General features: G+C 30.3%; 1 protein-coding gene across 9 annotated transcripts in view; it reads left to right on the forward strand.

The window, feature by feature from the left end:
• Positions 1 to 20,652, forward strand: part of Scamp (secretory carrier membrane protein) — a 131,970-nt gene that overhangs the window by 15,730 nt on the left and 95,588 nt on the right. For 6 of the 9 annotated variants that reach the window (XM_075355451.1, XM_075355400.1, XM_075355384.1 and 3 more), the window contains 3 exons: positions 2,254 to 2,358; positions 9,512 to 9,652; positions 19,415 to 19,493. In XM_075355451.1, coding sequence (XP_075211566.1) covers positions 9,560 to 9,652; positions 19,415 to 19,493 — 172 coding nt within the window. In that variant the 5' untranslated portion in view covers positions 2,254 to 2,358; positions 9,512 to 9,559. The remainder of the gene's footprint in view (positions 1 to 2,253; positions 2,359 to 9,511; positions 9,653 to 19,414; positions 19,494 to 20,652) is intronic. The other 3 variants (XM_075355442.1, XM_075355410.1, XM_075355391.1) reach the window with 1 other exon arrangement.

The raw sequence follows: 20,652 nt of genomic DNA on the forward strand, positions 1-20,652 counted from the left end.
TAAAAACTAACTGTGTTCAATGCACAGTTAGGATGATCAGAAAATATGTTCTTTCAAGTTAACCACATGAAAAATTTCACCCGTTTATACAATATCTAGACCAGCGGTTCTCAAACATTGGTATGTAAAGCTTTTCAAGTTTGTGTGCACAGACACACAATACAAAAAAAAACAATAAAATTTTTAAAAATACAAAAATCTCGGATTATTACACAAAATTATTATTACGACTATTTATTATTATAAATACAGTGAGTCAGCAGTTTTCAATATTTTTTATACATTGTAATACAAAAGTATTTTATAATGCATTAACTTTACCCTTCACTTGATTCTAAAGTTAAGTTAAAAGGAAATGAATCAAGTTAATGGAACTGTAAATTGAAAGTGAAATTAAATAAATTCTGGCTAAAGGTTAAAAATGAATTTGACTCGATTGATATGAAAAATTAAATTTATATATTTCATATTTTTATATATATAAATATAGAAATATATTTTTACTTTTGATTTGAATGCTGTCAAAAAAAGCATTGCTATTTTTAATTCTATTTTCTACCACATATTTTTGTGAAACTGGACTTTCTGTTATAGTAACAGTAAAAAAAAAATATCAAAATAAACTGTATCTTGACCTAAATTTATGTTTAAAATTAAGTTCAATGAAATCTGATGCCTCTTCATTTGTTCCAAGCATAAGCGTACACACTATCCTTCTATCTGAATTTTTAGTAATCAAGAATAATCAGTAACGTAAGTAAATTTATAATGTTTTTGTAAAAAAAAAACTGTAATAAATTATTCTATACATAATAGATACTTTCAAAAAAGATGGCAATTTTTTAATGCTTTACCATCCTCTAACTCTTCAAACATAACTCACTATATTAAAGAAATATTACATACTATTTAATAGTTCAGTGGTAGTGATCAGCAATTCACATGAGTGGTACATAAAAAAAAATTTGGGAACTGCTACTCTTGACAATTAATTTTAATCACAATGAAAATTACAAATAGCTACTCTAATGTTCTTAAAAATTGACAATTAATGTTCTTAACTAATCACAATGAAAATTACAAATGGGAAGCATACTAATGACTTTGGCAACTTTGCTGAAGCATATACAGAGTGATGATTTGAAAAGTTACCACATTTATTATTCAACAGCTATCAGTCCCATCATATTTCTGTTTGCAGGCTTGTATACCATTCTCGAGGGGAACCTTTTTAAAAAACTCAAACATCTTTAGTGGCAATGGTAACATTTAATTACATAAATTGACAAGCTGAAAAAATAATGAATTTTGGTGAAAAGAAATTAAAATCCGCCCACCCAAAAAAACCACTTGTGACAGTACTTTTTTAAATTTAAGTTCAACAAAAATAACTATAAAATTACATGTTATTACTTCTTAAACTATTTGAAATAATCATAATCTGTGTATTACAACTGTAAAAATTATTTTCTAAATTACCAACATGGAATTTTACCCTTAAATGATAACTCAACTTATTAATGATCAACTCTATTAACTTATTACAAACTCCAAAATACATTTTTAATGGTTGTTAATGGGGGGGATTAATCCTTACTGCAATAGATAAGGATATGGATTTGTAATAAAGCTACAGAAATTCCTTAATTTATAAAATTATTAGGATCATTAGGGGAAATCTATGGTGATCCTTATAGAGCTAATTTGTATAAAGTTTGTTGGTAGTTACGTATTAGCCTGTTGACCATAACCATAATGATCCCATAACTTTGAAAATATTTCAAAGTTATGGGATTAGTAACATATTTTATATAATAAAATATAAGCATCATTGCTTATAATTATAGATGTAAATTAACCAAACTTAACCTACACTTTCTTCGCTCGCTAACCTCGACTAATTAACAATAATGATTTGACTGTTTAAATAATAAATAATTGCAATAATTATTGAATTTATTATTTAAATATTGAAAACATTATTGTATTAATAATTTGTCAAGGTTAGCAAGCATAGGTTTTTGGTTAAATTATATTTATAAATGGTTATAAAAATGGTAATGTAATGATTACATCAGGTGATAATAACAATAACACAAAAGTTTGTAATTTATTGGTCGATGGGCTAATATGTAAGTACCAGTTTGTTTTTCCAGATACTCAATATTTTTAAAATTGAATGACTGCTAATTTTCTTTTTATAAAATTAATCCTTATTTTTTTAATGCTGATATTGAATATTTTATTTTTTAGGATCCAGCAGTTCAGCAGGTAACTAAACAGACAACAAATGTACAACGTGGCTTAGAAGATTATAATCCATTTGCTGACCAATCATCACAACGACCTACTGCTGCTGTATGTAATAGATTCTAAAACATTTGTTAAGAGTACATGATAATGTGTACAAATGTATTATCAGAGTTTCATTAAAATTTAATTTAGTTTATTAATTTATAAATTATATTTCTTTATCCACTTCAGTACTTAATGTACTTTATCAATGTACTTAATTAATTGTACAGTCCAGGCAGTTAGATAAAGAGTAGTTAGGAAGTGCAGATATTAACAGGGCATGGTAATTTTCAAGATTACCTGCACAAAATAGGCAGACATGCGTCACTGTCATGTATGTTTTGCGAAGATGAGGAGAGGATTCTGTTGAACATACAGTCTTCAAATGCTGAAAGTGGGACATACTACGGAATAGGGAGGGTACAGTGCACACCAGATACTCTTTTGAACTATATGTTACAAAGTGAGGAACATTGTAGGAGAATCAACATATATGACATGGAGGTAATCAGGAGTAAAGATCAAGAGGAGCGGTGCCAGGGCGATTAGTATAGGGATGGGAGGACAGCCGCAGAAGTGAGGGCTGGCATGCCCAGGTGTGCCAGTGCCAATGATCCTCTGGGGACTCCAGGGGATGGTAGGCACAGAAAAAAAGAGAAAAGACCTGGAGCTGTGTTTTGGGCAGATATATCTGGACATGGCATCAAGAAAGGACACAATAAAGACTCCTCCAAATAGCTGACCGGCAAGCCGACCTACCATGCCGAATATACAGCTGGTAGATGGGACGGCTCATTAGAGTAACCAGACACTCCTCCGGGTGGAGTTATATTCATCAATGTGGACCGACCTAGAGGAGTAGAGGAAAAAAAAGAGGTAGTTAGGAAAACCAAATATTGAAATTTATAGATTTAACATATTATTAAAACATGAAAATAAAGTGATCCTGTCTACATAACATTTATCCAGCACGAAAGGTATTCTATTTATTTACATTTATTGTTAATATTAAAAAAACTTATTATTTTCTGCATAAGGTCATGGTGTTAATAATTATATTAAAATATTAGATAACTTTGGAAGTTCACTTTTCTGTCATTCTTTGTTTACAAAGATAAGCTATTATGTTTGTGATTTTTTTCATGTAAAAATTTTGTTTCCTGTGCTTGTTGATATCTTGCTGCCGTCTGCTCTAAGAGTTTGTATTGGAGTTGTTGGGAAAAGGTATGAATGGTCTTGTGCTGAGCCTTGTAGTAAATTTGCTGTTGGTGAAAATGCCATAATTGCAGCTTTGCATATTTTCAATATTTTAGGATGCAGCTTTCAGGTATTATGTCCCTCAATGGTTTTATGGGTATTGACTTTTTTTCTACAGCTATGGCTAACATGGAATATGTGGGCAAGCTTTTATAATTTGTGGATGATATTTTCTTTTTGTGTCTTGTTTGCTGTCAGATGTTTCACAATTCTGTTTGACAACAAATTATATTGGACAAGTGCAAGGGACACTGGGTTCAATTTTCAGTTCCTAGGACAGCATATAGATTTTTCATTTTAAAAATTAATACATTAACGTGATTAAAGTGTGCAGTAAGTTAGTAAATAAATGAAAATAAGTCAAACAAAATACCTAGATTGTGACATGATGTGGAGGAGTTGAACTGTGATAAAAAAAAGTTAATTCACCGTGATATGGATCATATAAATTTTTTATAGAACTATGACACAGCTAATAGGGAACTTGGGCACAGCTAATAGATGTAACACATCTATTAGCTGTGCCCAAGTCATAGTTCTATAAAAAATTTATATGACTCATATCACGGTGAATTACCTTTTTTTATCACAGTTCAACTCCTCCACATCATGTCACAATTTAGGTATTTTGTTTGACTTATTTTCATTTACTAACTTAATAACGAAAAATTAAAATCATAATTTTATAAATTTATAAAAATACATTACAAAGGAAAATTTTTATTTTTACATTAATTTAATTTTATAAATCGATAATATATTAAACCATAATATCATCAGTACAGTCAATTCCACAGATTCTTTCATTGAACATCACAATGTTTTAGACTTTGTAGTTCATTATGATTTGTGGTTTCAGGCATGCCAGTTATGAATTTAGAACTAATCATCAGAATATTCTTGCCATTTGAAAGTGGTGGGTTGTTGCCTTAAGAGAAAAATGAGGAAATCTTATTTTCACATATATTATATTATATTTTCTTATATATTAAACCATAATATCATCAGTACAGTCAATTCCACAGATTCTTTCATTGAACATCACAATGTTTTAGACTTTGTAGTTCATTATGATTTGTGGTTTCAGGCATGCCAGTTATGAATTTAGAACTAATCATCAGAATATTCTTGCCATTTGAAAGTGGTGGGTTGTTGCCTTCAGAGAAAAATGAGGAAATCTTATTTTCACATTACTTAGCGGTCATATCAGAAGATTGATTTTCTTTCTGGTCACTCCAAACCATTCCTGGGATGTAAATCTTCCTCTCCTAAAGATGGTGAATTAGATTCACGCTGTTGTTTTCTTAGTTGTTCATAAACATTGAATGTCCATTTTCTAGTATTCTTTCCATTAGTTTAAGGGCAACGCTTTGTGTATGACAGCTTTTACTAACTTCTAATTGGAAGCTCCAGCATTACAATTCATAATACCTGTAGATTCCATGAGCATATGTTTTGTTCCATACCTATGATATTTTCCCTTTATATATTAACCTACCTCTTCACAGCATCAGAGATTTATCTACACAAGCTTTTTTTATCAGTAGATACATAAATCTTAATTGGCTGCTGAAATAAATGAAGTTAAGTTGTATTTTGTCATTCATTATCAGTTGATTTGTATTGAAAGCGCAAACTTGCCTGTACATTACAAATCAGTCTTCTCATGCAAGACCTGAATATTGGGATGTTAAAAAGAAACTTACTAAAATACTCCCAATTTAGAAACAGGTTGGATCTCATGTGGAACTAGAAATGTAACCATACTAAAAACTCCTTCAACTTGATGGTTTTCTATTTCAATTAGATGAAAAGTTTTTTTAATTGTGTATCGAAACAATTAATTAAAAAACATTATCCTCTCCAAAAAAGAAAAATTAACGTTAGATTTTTTTAATAAAAATAAAAATTTATTTAATACTGATTATATCAAACTGCTGATTTATGGTTAGTTAAAATTAAATTGAATAAAATTATATTTCCATTTTCTTTTATTAAATTAATTAATTATTTTTATAAAAATTTATATGAAAAGCAACAAGAGTTACATCAGTACAAATGAGCTACTGATAAATACAAAAGAAACTGAAGGCATGGCTTCAGCAATATAATGATATTGTAAGATGTTTATAACAGTTTAAGCAGCCGATAAAGATTTCAAAAGCCAACATGAAACCACTAAATACCTGCTCAAATACAAGTGTAGAAAGCCGTACCAGTTGGTACCAAGCAATTTAATGTACAAAGCAATAGTTTAGCTACACAAAAATAAAATGTTCATATTTTCGTTTTTAAAAAAATTAATAAAATGTAGTCTATTTGTTCAGACAGTATGGCTTGTACGTGCATATGTATGTGATTGCACACTCATAAGCACATAGACAAAATTTACTTTTTATTATTACACCTACAAAGGGAAATCTAAAAAAATGAAAAAGCTACCGAACCATTAAGCCTTCTTTTTGGTTTCTGTGTATGCTCATTGACAATTAGCAAAAATGCATGTACAAATGTTAAAGATTTGTAACCCAATCCAATGCTTTGTTCAGTATGTATTATGTTGATTTTCTAACTTACTTTTAAATTTAAGTAAAAAGATAAATAATATTATTTTTTTTTACTTTTTGAAATGACAAGCTGGAAGTATTACATAAAATAAAAGGGTAAATCAAATACAAACAGGATTTTTGTTCCTGAGTATCTATGGTTGGTAGGACTGGACCCATGCTTCTAGTATGTTTGGATGGGGTTATTAGGAGTGGGGAGAGCCGGCCAGTCCACACTCCCAACCAATTCGTCAGTAATGCTCACGATGTCGGAGCAACAGGTGCGCTCCTCTACTGTGCAACGCATAATTATAGACTTTTTTGCTCATGAAGGATTTCAAGCAATGGAAATTTTCTGGAAATTGACTGCTCAGTTCAAGGACCAAACATTGTCAAGAATTCATGTGTTTGTCTGGCATAAAGAGTTGAAGGAAGGATAAGAACAAGTGAAAAATCAGGAACACGATCTCCGTCTTCAGACCAGCATTAGAGATGAAAACATTCGCACGTTTTGAGACATTCTTAAAGACGATCGAGACAGGTCAGAATAAGTTATGGGAGTTGTCAAGCAATCATCACACACGACCTACAGTTCCATAAAGTGTGTGCCAGATGGGTCCCTCGCCTTTTGACTGCAGATTAGAAGTTGAGACATTTGGAGGTCTGTCAAAGGCTTACAGCAAGGTTTGCGAAAGAAGGTTTTTAAGTTGGATCATCAGCTGCGATGAAACATGGGTCCACCACCACACTCCCCAGTTGAAACAAGTCAGTATGAAGTGGCGGAGTAATGGGGAGGCAGCCCCAGTGAAAGCCAATAGTCTACTGTCAGCTGGCAAGATTTTTTCAACTGGCAAGGCATTTTGCTCATTGATTTTTTGCATGAGCGATGGACAATCAATCAATGCTTTTTACTTCTGCTAGCAGTTGAACAAGGTGTGAGCTGCATATCACTGCAAAAGAAGAGACCAACCGATTCGAGAGGCCATCCTCCTCCACGACAATGCCAGGCCCCATACTGCAGCTCTAACAGTCTCAAAACTAGAAGAAATGCACTGGACTCAACTTGATCATCCTCTCTACATCCCAACTCTGTAGTGGGAAGGGGTTGAAGAAGCTCTAGGAGAGCAACAATATGAAGATGACAAGGGCGTGGAGGGATTTTGCTTCATTCTATAATGCTGTGATAAAAAACCTTCCTTCTTGCTGGGAAAAATGTATTTCTAGAGCAGGAAACTATGTAGAAAAACAGATTATATTTGCTTTTTATTTTGCTAAATAAGTTTTTTAAAAAAATAAAATCCCATTTATATTTGATTTATCCTCATACCACACGCAGTTGTGCATAAGATTTGTACAAAGTCTATACATCCACATACCAACCCTATTTACAATTTCTTGTCATATACATACTTAAAAAATTATTCTATCCCCTCAGTAATAGACTTTTAACTGTGCTAATAAAAAATTTAGTTATCATATGCTGTATAAACAATTCTAATTTAAAATTTTCAATTAGAATGTTTAATGATAATTTCAGGGTTGTAATTGTCACAATAAATGTTATCAAAGAAAGACTTAAGTTATTTTCAAAAGATGCAAAATAAAAATATTATTTGTGGAATATTTGTGATGTATTACTTAAGACATAAATATTTAAAGCACTTTCTGTCTTTTGAGTGAATATTGATGTTGCATATGGTCATGTATGGGCAAATAAACAAAATTTCAATGTTAACTCTGTTATTACTACAAAAATTAAAATTTAGCAGTATATTCGCCCTTTTGTATTTCAAAATATCACAAGAAAATATTATTTTTTTATAGAAAACAAACAAAGATAAACTTTCTCAAGAAATACTGAAACCATGAGGATGAAATGAGCACTTTGGAAAAGTATGTAAAAACTGCCAGAGTGAAATAACCACATCTGTTTAACAGTACCACTGATGAAAGTTTCCTGAGGTACGAACAACATAATTAACCCAATTTAATTATCCAAGCTCAAAAACAGCAATATATAATAAAAATGTTTGGTGGTAAACATGGCATGAGGTGTCATCCACGGCGCAGTGTTCAGTATCATCCTTCACATAGTTCTCAGTATTAAATTATTATATTAACAAGAATTCTCTGTATAGCACTACATAAAACTTTTAGAGATTTAAATGAATAATAATAAGCATTAAAGTGAGCTGAAAATTGTGCATTTAAAAGTCATAAATGATTATTAATCCCAGTTAAGAGTGAAGCTTAATCGTGTACACTTAATTCTGTTGAGCTTTGATGAAAGCTTAGTGAATTATTTTTGGTTGTTTGCTGTTCTGAAAGGCAGGTGGCTCTTGAAATGATGATACTTTTGGTATTGAAATGTAATTCCTGAAGTATATTTCTGTGGCATTTTCATCTGTTGCCTGATCTTTCATTTGTTCTTTTTCATTACAGTGAGATTTCTTTGGCAAGTCCATAATTTTGATTTTTTTCCCTTTTGTTTATTATGGCTTATAGAGTATGTGCTTTATGGCTACTTTTTTGTGTTAAAGAATTGATTATACATTTTCATTAATTAATATTATATTGGATTATTTTATTTTAAACTATTTAAAACATTTTAAATGGTCATTGGTATAGTAATTAATTGATAATAATTTTATACAGTTTCTCCTTCGAAACATCACAGAAAATATCTGTTAAAGATTGTGAAAGTAGGCGTTGAGAACTGTATATAATTGTCAGTTTGTTATGAAAGATTTGTAGTATAGCAAGAACTGCTGTAACCAAGTTGCTGATGATGTTATTATACATATTGATTATTAAACCAGATAAGAAACAGGTACTAGTAGCGTGTTTAGAATTGTACATTTACTGTGCTCAATCCATTGCAAAAACTATACACTATTACTACTACTTTAAAAACTATGTTGAATTAAATGCAAGTAGTAACCCTTTTATATATTTCTAGTATTGGGTTGTGTCTAATGCTTGTTTATAATAATTAAGTTGTTTATCTCTTGATTTAAGTGTTATTAATGAATCATTGATAAATATTTTCAACAGATGTTTTTTATTTTGCTTAAGTTTTAACATTACTGCTGGTGAGAATTTATCCAATATATCTCATTCTAAATAAAATTGACAGTTTATTATCAAAGAGGTAGTTATTTGAAAGTAATTTGTATATGAGAAAAAAACACGGTGTTTTAATGTTTAGTTTCTATAAAGAATTCCTCTGAAAGTGTGATATGCTCTCAATTAAAGCCAAGAAAGAAAAAAAAGCTGTTCTGTTATCTAAATAGTAAAATATAGCATTAGCATTCATGTGTGTTTATTCTTATTAAATAATACTATAGATGTGTATATAACTTAATTTATCCAATGTACTACCTAATACAACTTAACATACTTTTTTTTTTAAGCAGGTGAGAGGGGCATCTAATCCTCCTGGTGGATATCAGCCAGCTATAATGCAGCCAACACAAGAGATGCCTCCACCACCATATTCTCGCACAGCACAACAGACACAGCCTGTAACTCAATTTACCACTGCTGAACTACAGGTAATTTATTTAATCATTCATGTTAGCTTCTATAGAGAAAGATGGTTTATAAATGGTCGATTATACTTTGAGTTAACTTCAGTTAAATTATATTTCTTGCCCTAGACAAAAAAAAAAGGCAGTACAAAACTAAAAATTGTTTTACTGTCCATATAAAACTTTTTGAGAAAATTTTTAAAAATATTTCCTGTTTTCTTCCACACTTCCACAATGTTATATTTCACACTTCCAACAGTGGAATATCACGTTCTGAAATATACTAGACTGCAGTTTTTTTGTGGTTTGTCATCCTAACTAATATATTCATTAGCTAAATTAGGTTATGTGACTATATAATTTTATGAGTCATCATTGGTAATGTTTTATTTTCTCTGTACAGTTAGTTTTGCCATTCATTCAGTAGGCATCCTCTTCATGTTTGTGCAGGTTTTTAGTGCTTAGGTCAGCTCCATTTTTGTTTCTGGTATATTAATCATGGCCACATTCTTTTTCAATTCTACAAAAGAACAGCCCCTTTTTTTGTCTAATGGTTATTGAACTGAAATCCAGCCCTCTTGGAAAGAAACATCACTGAAAAATTATAATTGAAATAGATAATTATAACTGAATTATGGTTGATTATTAGCTCACCCTTATAATTAAAAATGCATTTTTACAACAGAAGGTGAGTTTTAGATAACTACTGTGAAGAAAAAGTAATGTTACAGATGTGGAAAATGAAAAGAGAAATTAGTATTGGACAAATAGGAATGAAAAATTGACTATTTGAGAACATTTTTATATTATAAGTTACCATTATTTCTCCAGCTATGAAAAGAAATACAAACAGGTTTGCCAAACAGTTGTTGAAATAAACTGGAAAGAAAGAAAACACTCAACTTTAAAAATAATATTAAATAATTTACTTAAAATATAAAACTATATTGCCATTTCAATTGTTAATCGGTCATCATCCTTATATACTGAAAAAGTAGTGAACAAAAAATTAAATAAAAAAAAATTGAATAATATATGCTTAATGAAAAAGCTATTTTATGAGTGTTTATAATGTAAAAAAATATACTTTATTTTTGTTACTTCAGACTGTCCCAATCAAAAGTTTAAAGTTTTCTTAAAAATATGCGAAATTTTGTGACCTGATATGAATCTTGTACTCATTCATAATGAAAGGAACACATTGTTTCCTTTTATACTGTATGATTTTGACTGATTATACTTGATAATTATGAATTTTGCTTTAAATGTGTGTTCTAACTAGGCTTTAAGTCTTGTAAAACTTTCAAAAGGCTCTTAATACTTGTTTGACATCAATCTTATGATTCACTAGCAGCTACCTGTATGCTTTGCATGTGTACTTGACGTGTAACTTGAGCCCTTCGATACTCATTTGTTTTTCTTCAGTCTGCAGATCGGGATGTTGCTTGAAGCTCAACTTGCAAGATTATTAGCTTGTATGTTTCTCTATAAATAAAAACAAAAAAAAAGAAAATTCAGCAGAATTAATTGTGGTAGTATTCGATAAATGAAGAAATTTACACGTTTCACCAAACTGATAGATTTTTCAAAATTACATGATTTCTTAATTTTTTTGAAAAAATAAAGAATAAAAAAAAAAGTTTGATCAGAATTGGTTTTTCCATGGTTGAATAACAAACAAACAAATATCCAGATTTATATTAGTATGATTGTTCTTTAGAATGTTAAGAGAAGAAATATAGAAAAATATTTGATTATTTTTCTATTTCCTCAATCTATTTGATACTGATTTTCTGGATTAAAGATCTCATTTGTTTCAATTTATTTTAAATTTTAATTACTATTTCAATTTTTTAAAACTTTCTTACTTACAGTAAGTACTTAAAAAGTAAATTTTAAATTGAATTAACTTCGATTGTTATAAGCCATTAAAATAAAATAAATTAAAAATAGCTATTAAAATGCTAACAGCCTCTATTAGAACTGCATTCAGTACCAATTAACATTGTCATTTCTTAAGGGATAAAGATCCCTTTAATGACAATTATTTCTCATTAGTACAGTATGCAGGAAGATATTATATTGCTGAAAAGGTTTTGTTTTAATTAGAGGTGTGTCAGGTTGATGCATGGAAAGCTCATGCTGGATCATCTGTTGATCCAGTCCCTTTGATAACTGCTTCATAACTATAATCTGTTTATTCTGCTGTATATTGTATGTTATTTGGGATTATGACAGATTTAGACTTAGCACATAGATTTGGAGATAATTTGGTTAATGATGTGCAACAACATTCTACACTATTTCTTCTTTCATTTACTTTTGGTGGTGTTGCTACGCCTTATGAAACACAACTGTAATCCAAAGTGGAAACTATTGTGCCAATGGGTGGATGGCTCTACATAGTTAGTTTCAAACGACGTCCTCTGGGCACCTGGGCGAACCCAGTTGTCTATAGTTCTAGCTCCAGTATGTGCGCGCTCTGCTAGAGTGGTCCGTTATATCGCTGGTACTTGTGGGAACTATGACAGTCCCTAACAAAAATCTTTTGGTAGTTGTTGGTCAACCCAAAAAACACCAACAAACCAGGGAGTCTGAAGAGACTTCTACCAACATAGTCAGCCAAAGATGTATGGTAAATTAACTAGTGTTAAGTTACTTGTAGTAAACATCCACTGAGGATGGAAACTCCTTTGCAAAGGTTTCTCTTTTCCTAATAAATATAAGTGCATGAGACCCACAAGTACTGTGCCTGTGGGTCTCTGAAATCTGTTAAGAAGCTTAGAAGAAATGCACTACTGAAGTATTTAATGAAGACCAATGCAGAAAGCTCTTAGATCTTAAGAATTTAGGAAAAGATGCAGTGGTAGTAAACTCCATAATACGCTGAATTTCAGCAAGGGAGTGATTTTTTGCCGTGATTTAGCCAGTATTGAACTAGCAGAGATAGAAGAGCTATCACTACAGGCTGTCACATCTGTGCAAAGGATTATGAGGAAGGAGATTGGTGTTGATGTGTCAATACCCTCATTCATTTTAACCTTTTCCGCTCCTACCATCTAAAAAGACCAACAGTAGTTTATTGAATACCATTTCAGTTGGCATACAATCAAATAAAACTCCCACTCCACCAACAATGCAGCAAGGTACTAAGATCTCATTGAAGAGATCTACAAAAAAACATTGTTGCCTGGTGTGGTATCTCCGGCCTTCTGGCCTTCCAAATTTCCACCACCATTTCATGATACCATTGAGAATATGATGGCAGATGACGTGCCTGAAGAAACATGGCACTTCCTTAGGCACTAAAAAGAAAAACTGATAGTTTTTGACAAGTAATTTGCACCCAGATTTTTTACATATAACAGTTCTTACTATGGCTATAAAGTGGAATGTTTGTGGTCTCCATTCTTGCCATGAGGATATTGAAATTCTACTGAAGGAAGAAAATCCTTTAATACTGAGTCTGCAGGAGATTCGCCTTTGTCCCCAGGATGTTGTGTCCTTTTGCAAATACATTTGTGAGAGATGCAGCTATCAAACTGGGCAGAGGATGAGAATCTGTGGGTGTGTTTCTAAAGGAAGTAGTGTTAGCCATTTGGTTATCACTGTGCACAGACATCCCTGCAGTTTCAGTGAAGATAATGGTGCCATTTAAATTAATATCTGCAACTTATACCTGCCTCCTAATTCTAATATCAGTGAGGATGATCTGTTCAGTCTGATTTCCCAGATTCCTGTACCCTGCCTTATAATTGGTGATTTCAACGCTCACCACCATTCATGGGGCTCATCATCATGTTCTTCTCTGGGAAGGATAGTTGATCAACTAAGGAAGAACTTGTTGAATGACAGATCGTTTACGTTTGTATCATCTTCATCAGGTACATCTTTGTGTATCGATCTGTTGTGTTCATCTCTATGTCCATGTCTTCACTGATGCGTTTCAAAAAAACCTTTTTGGAATCGATCACAGATCAGTTATCACAGGTTGGTGGTAGTAATTTGCCTCAGAGTTGGCTATGAAGATGGGTGGTTGGGAAGACGGACTGGATCGGGTACAAAGATTCGTTTAGCCAGTACAATGAAAGTGGTGATGCGATCTACCAACTTTCCATGTTTGCACACCTGATAACTTGATAGTGCAAGTTAATATATTCCCTAATATCTGGAAAACCTAGATGGCCTGTTCTTGGTGGAACGATGAGTGTAGAGGTGGTCATTGTGTAATTTAAATTGTAGGCCTGCGACAGAAATGCTCAGTGCCTACCGCAATGTGAGAGCTATATGCTGTCGAGTGTTTTGGTGTGCTAATTGGAAATGATGGCTGAACTATGTATATACCATTTCTTGGACAACTCCATTATCAGTTGTTTGTAGGAAGATATGGGCCATGTGTGGATTAGGACAATCTCACCGCCAATTTGGCTAGAAAACCAACAGTGGCCTCATTACTACACTAACTGATGTGGCGAACACATTTGACTTGTTTAGATCAGCTACCATGAACAATAAACTTCACCCAATTAAAAACACTGTTTCACCATGGAGCTCCTCATCCAGAAATAACTGTCAGGAGGAGATTATTATCTGCCATTTTCGAATAGGGCACACATAGGCTTATTGGATAAGAGCACACTAGGCTCACTCATAAATATCTGACGACTCAAACAGATGCACCAATTTTTGCTCGCTATTACTGCCAACTGACAGTGCACCATGACCCTGTCTGTTATGTGGCATTGAGTTACAAGTTTAAACTAGGAGCTAACATGCATACAGTTCTAGGGGATAGTGAAGTTTATCTTCTGTTTTATGATTTCTTAGTTATATTCAACTATATAAATGTGTGTTCCAAATGTTCTTGCCATTTACTGAAGGTCAAGAGTCTTCTGTTGAGATATTCTTGAACTTGTCCCCTTAATTGCCATTTTTATTTTGGGAAAAATTGTTTCCCATGTACCAAAAATGAGAAAACTGTAATTGAAGAATATATAACTTTTGTAGTAGAAAAGAGAACTCATTTTTTGCAAATGTAGGCCTAATGTAGTAAATTTAATTGTCACTTGCATCATCACAGTCAATTGTGATGATGCAATTACAGAATTGCAATTAGATATTACAGAACAAACACCATAATGTGACTGTAATGTGTAATGGTACTATACATGGTTATTCTGAAAAGGTTTTCTGAACACATTTGTTTCAAAGTAACTAATTTTTTCTAGTAGGCTTACACTTTGCTAGACATTATTATTTATTCTTTATGTTAACTTAAAACTGAACCAAAACCAGAATCTCAGGTGTTACAAAATTCAATTTTAGCTGAGCTCATGAATGAGGAAGCTTCTTAAAAAAAAACCTCAGTTGAATTCAAAATTATATTTAATTACATTGTTTGTTTGTACGAAAGGCTAGACTTGTAATTCATTAACAGTATAAGAGCAGAATCTAAGTTGACTATTTTTGTTTGTAAATTTAAATAATAATTATTTTGTTAACGAATGTAACAACTATTTTATGATATTTCGTTTGATTTTTCCATGCTGCCTGAAAGGCTGAACTTAATGTAAGTATTTAGTGACTTTATTTGTTTTATTTATTATTACTATTAGTTTTGTATTACCTATGTTTTTCCTATAGAACTCATGAAATAAAGCTTAATGCTAAATCAAAATGATATAAAATTTAATGAGCTGATGAAACACATTATCACAAATATTTTTGCAATTTATACTTACTAGTGCAAAACTAATATAATTTGATTACTGATGTGACTGGTCACATTTCATGACATTAATTCATTGCCATTAATGAACCTAGTGACCTAAGATTCTTGGACATGGGAATTCAAAAGCAGTTAAACTGGATTAGTGAACTTAATTCACAAACTGTGGATTAACTAGGTCTTTACATTCATCAAAAAGCTTCACAGAACAATTTTTACTATATTTGATAACCATTTAATTTTTTAATTATTTCATCAGATGCCTTTTGTAGGATTTCTTGTTATGTATTTCATAATACACATATTGTATATAGTCCTGTTTTATCTTAAATCAGAAAGTACTGAATGGTTTTTAAAAGTTGAAATCCGTGAAGTTGTATTTTTTAGTATCTTGCTTTTCAAACCTATAAAAAGCCTTTCCATATTCTTAACATATAAAAAAGCCCCATTTATTTAAAAAATTAGGTGGGGTTTAAAAATTTCACTTGTAATTCAGAAAAATGTGTTAGTAGTATAAAAAAATCACCAAAACTTGATCTTATCAAGGGAAATATGTACCTAATATTTTTCATTTTTAAAACTTAATTTATTTCCCAACATTTATCACTTTTGGAATAATTAAGGGAGTATTAGTTTGAAAATTGAAGTAATTATGAGTAAAATTGCTATACTGATGAAGCAATATTTTTCAGATGATCATACCTTCTTAAAGAACATATTAAATCAAAAGAAGTGACTGTCACCTTATTGTTAGTTATATGACACCTAGACTGACATGACTTAATATCTTTTAAGTTGTAATCCTCTATTAAATGTACCCTGCTTCCTGTTTAAAAAGATCATTGAACTTTGTACAATTTTTTTCCTTCTTCCTTTGTAGATCTTTATTTTTTTCTTGAGCATTTTTGATGATGTTTTCAATATTAAGTAAGGTTAGAGGTAAGCTGTACTGTTCCTTTTTTCCAAGGTCAAACCACTCTTAGATGTACCTTTATTTTCATGTGCTGTTTTCTGTTAAGAATTGTTTAATTGACTTCTCTCCAGTCAACTTATTCCTACATCTATTTAAATAGGCTATGGATAAATATTAAATATTTCTATGGCTTTTTAATATTTATGTTAGTTTATCTAATTTAACACTATCTTATTCTCTGTGTCTACAAAACATAAACATCTTATTGTTTTACCTTTTTCTATCGCTCAACAGTTATTCTTAACTAGCCCACATCCCTTGTGTCTCTTTCCTTCCACAAACCATATTGTTCTTCTTTAACTATTTGGTCTATCGTGTTCTTCTTGTTTTTTTTTATTAACTTCTGTTTAGGAATTCCAGAAGAAACTTTGCTGAATGCACATTAAACTAATTGCCCTGTTATTTTACTAATAAACTGTACTATTATTTTATTTATTAATAATAAATCGGTCATACCAAACTACAGGTGCTGCATTTGTATTTATTATGATTGGTTGTATTTGTTGTGGTTTTTCTGGCCATACTCCGCATCTGTAGATAACATCTTATGTCTTCATAATCTCTTGTAATTCTTTGTTAAATATTTTTATCACATCCATTGGCACCTCACTTATTCCCAACTTTTCCTTTCTTTTTGTTTTTTATTCCTTGTGTAGGGTTGGTGCTCTTTATCCCGATCTATGAGTTCATTTTACTTTCTGTTTGATAAAGTTCCTCTGTATATTTCTTCAGCCTTTAAACTATCTTTTTCTCTATATGCAGTTTTTGTTGGCAATTTCTTCACTGCTACTACTCTTTCTTTACCCGTGTGTTTTCTGTGCCATTTATTTTGCAAGCTATTTCTGCCTTGTTTTTGTGTTAATTCATTATTCTACAGTCACAAATGTGCTTTCAAATATAAACAAAACGTCTTACTTGAAAATAACAAGTCAAAAATTTAACTTTTCTAGCCTACTTTTAAAATTAAAGTGCTTAATACATTTTTTTATATAACTTATTCACTTTAAAGGCCTATTAGAATGACTTTCCATTTAATTTTTCAGTCTTTTTTTGTTTTTTGTTTTTTTTTAAGTTTGAATTGTTAATTTTGTTGGTAAAAATTTTTTTCTAGAAAAAAAGTCTTTAATTTAAAATTATACCATTTAAAGAACATTATCTACTTTTTATTTTAATTAAAAGTCTACTTTCTTAAAACTTAATATCTTTCATTAAGTTTATTTTCATAGATTTTCTCAGAATTAAATTATCTTTTAATTTGTTACTTGGTTATTTGCAGTTTTATTGGTAAATATACTTCAAATCTACTCAAAAAATTCTTGTACAACTTGAAAAAAATTAAGTTTTTATTGTTTTGATAGTAATTAATATTGTTTTGAGGTTTCTATAATTATAAATAGTTCTGTAACTACATTAACTGGTTTGAATGAAAGTGTATTTATGAAATAAAAAATTATAATATTATGTAAAATGTCAGTAAGATAATTTATAATGTATAAAAAGCTGAAAACAAAAGATCATTTTATTGATTCTTGTTGATGACCATTCTAGAGATCATCAGAGTGTTGACTAAAGTATCTATAACCCCATTTTTTTTGTCTTTATAACAGTTTTCTTGAAAACTAGATCCAAATTATGATATTATATATTTTACATTTTATATTTTAGTTTTTCAAATCAAAAGAGTATAAAATTACCAGTATGCAATAATTTGTGCCTTAAGAATTTCACTATAGCTTTATTTTATCAATGGTGCAGAAGTCAGTCAAACTATTCTGCTAACTGTAACTTGAAAACATTATTTCTGCACCTATATGTATATGAGATTTTTTCTTATTTTCACCAATAGTGAAATTCTTTTCTATTCTTTTCTCATTTCCATTTGCTCCTTTGTTATTTTTTTCAGATAGACTAAATTCATTATTCTGATCATACTGATGATCAGTTTACAATGAATGCTAAAATGAATAATTTTATCTACCGTTAATTTCAGTTTTTAACTGTTCTTGGAAGGAGCACATGCTTTGATATATAAATTTACAATGTTTTGGCCAAATGTTATGAGGAATATTAAAATTAATGCTATTTTTTTAGGACAAATTAGTATTATGAGAAATAATCTAATGATTCCATCATGATATTGACTGATGCAAAAATTAAACAAAAGAGTTTATGAAACTATCACCTTTATATAATATACTGCTACAAACATTGTGACAAATGTCCAGGTGAAACAGATGAATTTTGCTGTGTTATTACTGGAAATTTTAGACCTAGATATAACATTCAACATATAAATATGATCTTAATTTGCTACTTTATAATGGTAGTTGCTCAACATCTCTAAAGCCAAAGAAACTAGAATGTTAGTTTAGAAAATTTATGGTCATTTATTTTCTAGAATTCAAAATGTATTTTTTTTTTTGCACTGTTTGGTCTTTGGATTATTATTTGTGCATATATGTTGTAAAAATCAAAACTCTGAAAACAGGCCTCTTATAATTAAAGACAAAATGTTATTTTCTGTGCTGAATGCTGACCTTAAGCAACAAATTGGAACAGTTTTCCTTGATGTTACTTGCACTGAATGATTATCTGGTATTTCCTGTTTCTAATTCTGTGGCATACATTGTAAAAGTATGTAAATTATGATGAGTTAAAAAATATCAAATGAATGGTTGAAAGTATTTTTGAAAACAGATTAAAGAAGCTAAATGATATTGAGGTCAGTGGTGTTTATGTAGATACAAAGTATGTTTGTTCATTTTTTCTGTAGTACCTTTTTTACATTCTTTTATTGTGTTTTATGTCAAAAGGAACTTTATTATTTAATGTATCTTAGAGTAATATTGGGTGGAAAGTTAATACTGACTAAGAAAATACCAAGAAATAATTTGATAAATGAATTTCTGTTTTTGTTCATTTTGAACAGTTAGATTTTTGACAAGAATTAAATTGATTATATTTAATCGAAGAATTATATGGACTACTTGTGTTCGAAAATTGTGTTGACTTCAGAAATTAGTTTGTTCTTAAAGGAACACTTATTTATGTATATATATATATATATATATTTTTTTATTTTTAGCGTAAACAAGAAGAACTGGAAAGAAAAGCAGCTGAACTACAAAGACGAGAAGAGGAATTGAGAAATGCTCCTTACAATGGTAATTAAGTCGTTTTATTTTCCTTCTTCATTTAAATAACTAAATATAATAGTGATATTAATTTAAATAATTTTACAGTTAAAATGTATAATAGTCAGAGGAATGATTAAATTGTTTAATAATAAAAACTAATTGATACATTATTTAATATGATGCTTTATTATTATGGGGTCAATATCTATATTATCTTGACCTGTTTGGAAATGTTGGTGAAAAATTTACTGTGTAACAAAAAGATTTAATATCTAATATGGAGGGTTGTCGCCAGTGCTTCCTCATGCAAGTGTGACAACTTGACAAAGAGGCGGCAATGCTATCTCTATATTTAAAACAAGGTTTTTTTGACATCTTCTGTACCTTCAAATTCAGTTAATTAAGAATCATTTTGGATATATGAATGGTGCTTAAGAATCCTGAATAAAAATGTAATCTTATGCACAAAACAGTTTTTTGATTAGCATTCTTTTTTTTTATTGGAGTGCATCAAAGTCTTAAAATCCCCACAGTAACTACTCTAAAAATATTCATATTTCAGAAGTGGCCCGACCAAGATCATTTGCTCCTGTTCAGTGAAGAACGACTCAGGAATGACAATCAATTTTTATCAAATTTTAACTAAGTTAACCACATTTTTAAGACAAATTTGTCTGAATTTATATTCAAAATAAATAATCTTTTTTTTTATTTTTTAACAAAAAATTATTTATGAGTGAGTATAACTTAATGTCCATACTACTTTGTGGATTAAACTTTCATTCAATAATTTGCTTGCTACATAAAGTTTCTTTTTCATTTCAGTATAAAGCATTTTTATTAATTCTACATGAAACTCTACGAACAATTCCATTTTCATGATTTATTTTCTATTTATATTGAATGTTCGTGCATACAACCATGCTTTTTCAAAACAGAAATTTATCTCCGAATTTATTTAAAAAATTAGTGGTCATTCCTTTTTTTACAAGAAAATATTATTTAGGAACAAGTATGTCTTCATCTACATGCAACTCTGTGGACAATTTCATCTTAACTCTATGCAAAAAAATAAAACATTCTGGTAAGCTTAAACTTTCATTTAATCATTTTCCTTCTACATAGTTTCATTTTTATTTCAATGTAAGATAATGCTTATTAACTCTACATGCATCTTTAGCTCTGT

Source organism: Lycorma delicatula, chromosome 1, assembly GCF_047948215.1.
Source record: "Lycorma delicatula isolate Av1 chromosome 1, ASM4794821v1, whole genome shotgun sequence".
Classification (NCBI taxonomy): Eukaryota; Metazoa; Arthropoda; class Insecta; order Hemiptera; family Fulgoridae; genus Lycorma; species Lycorma delicatula.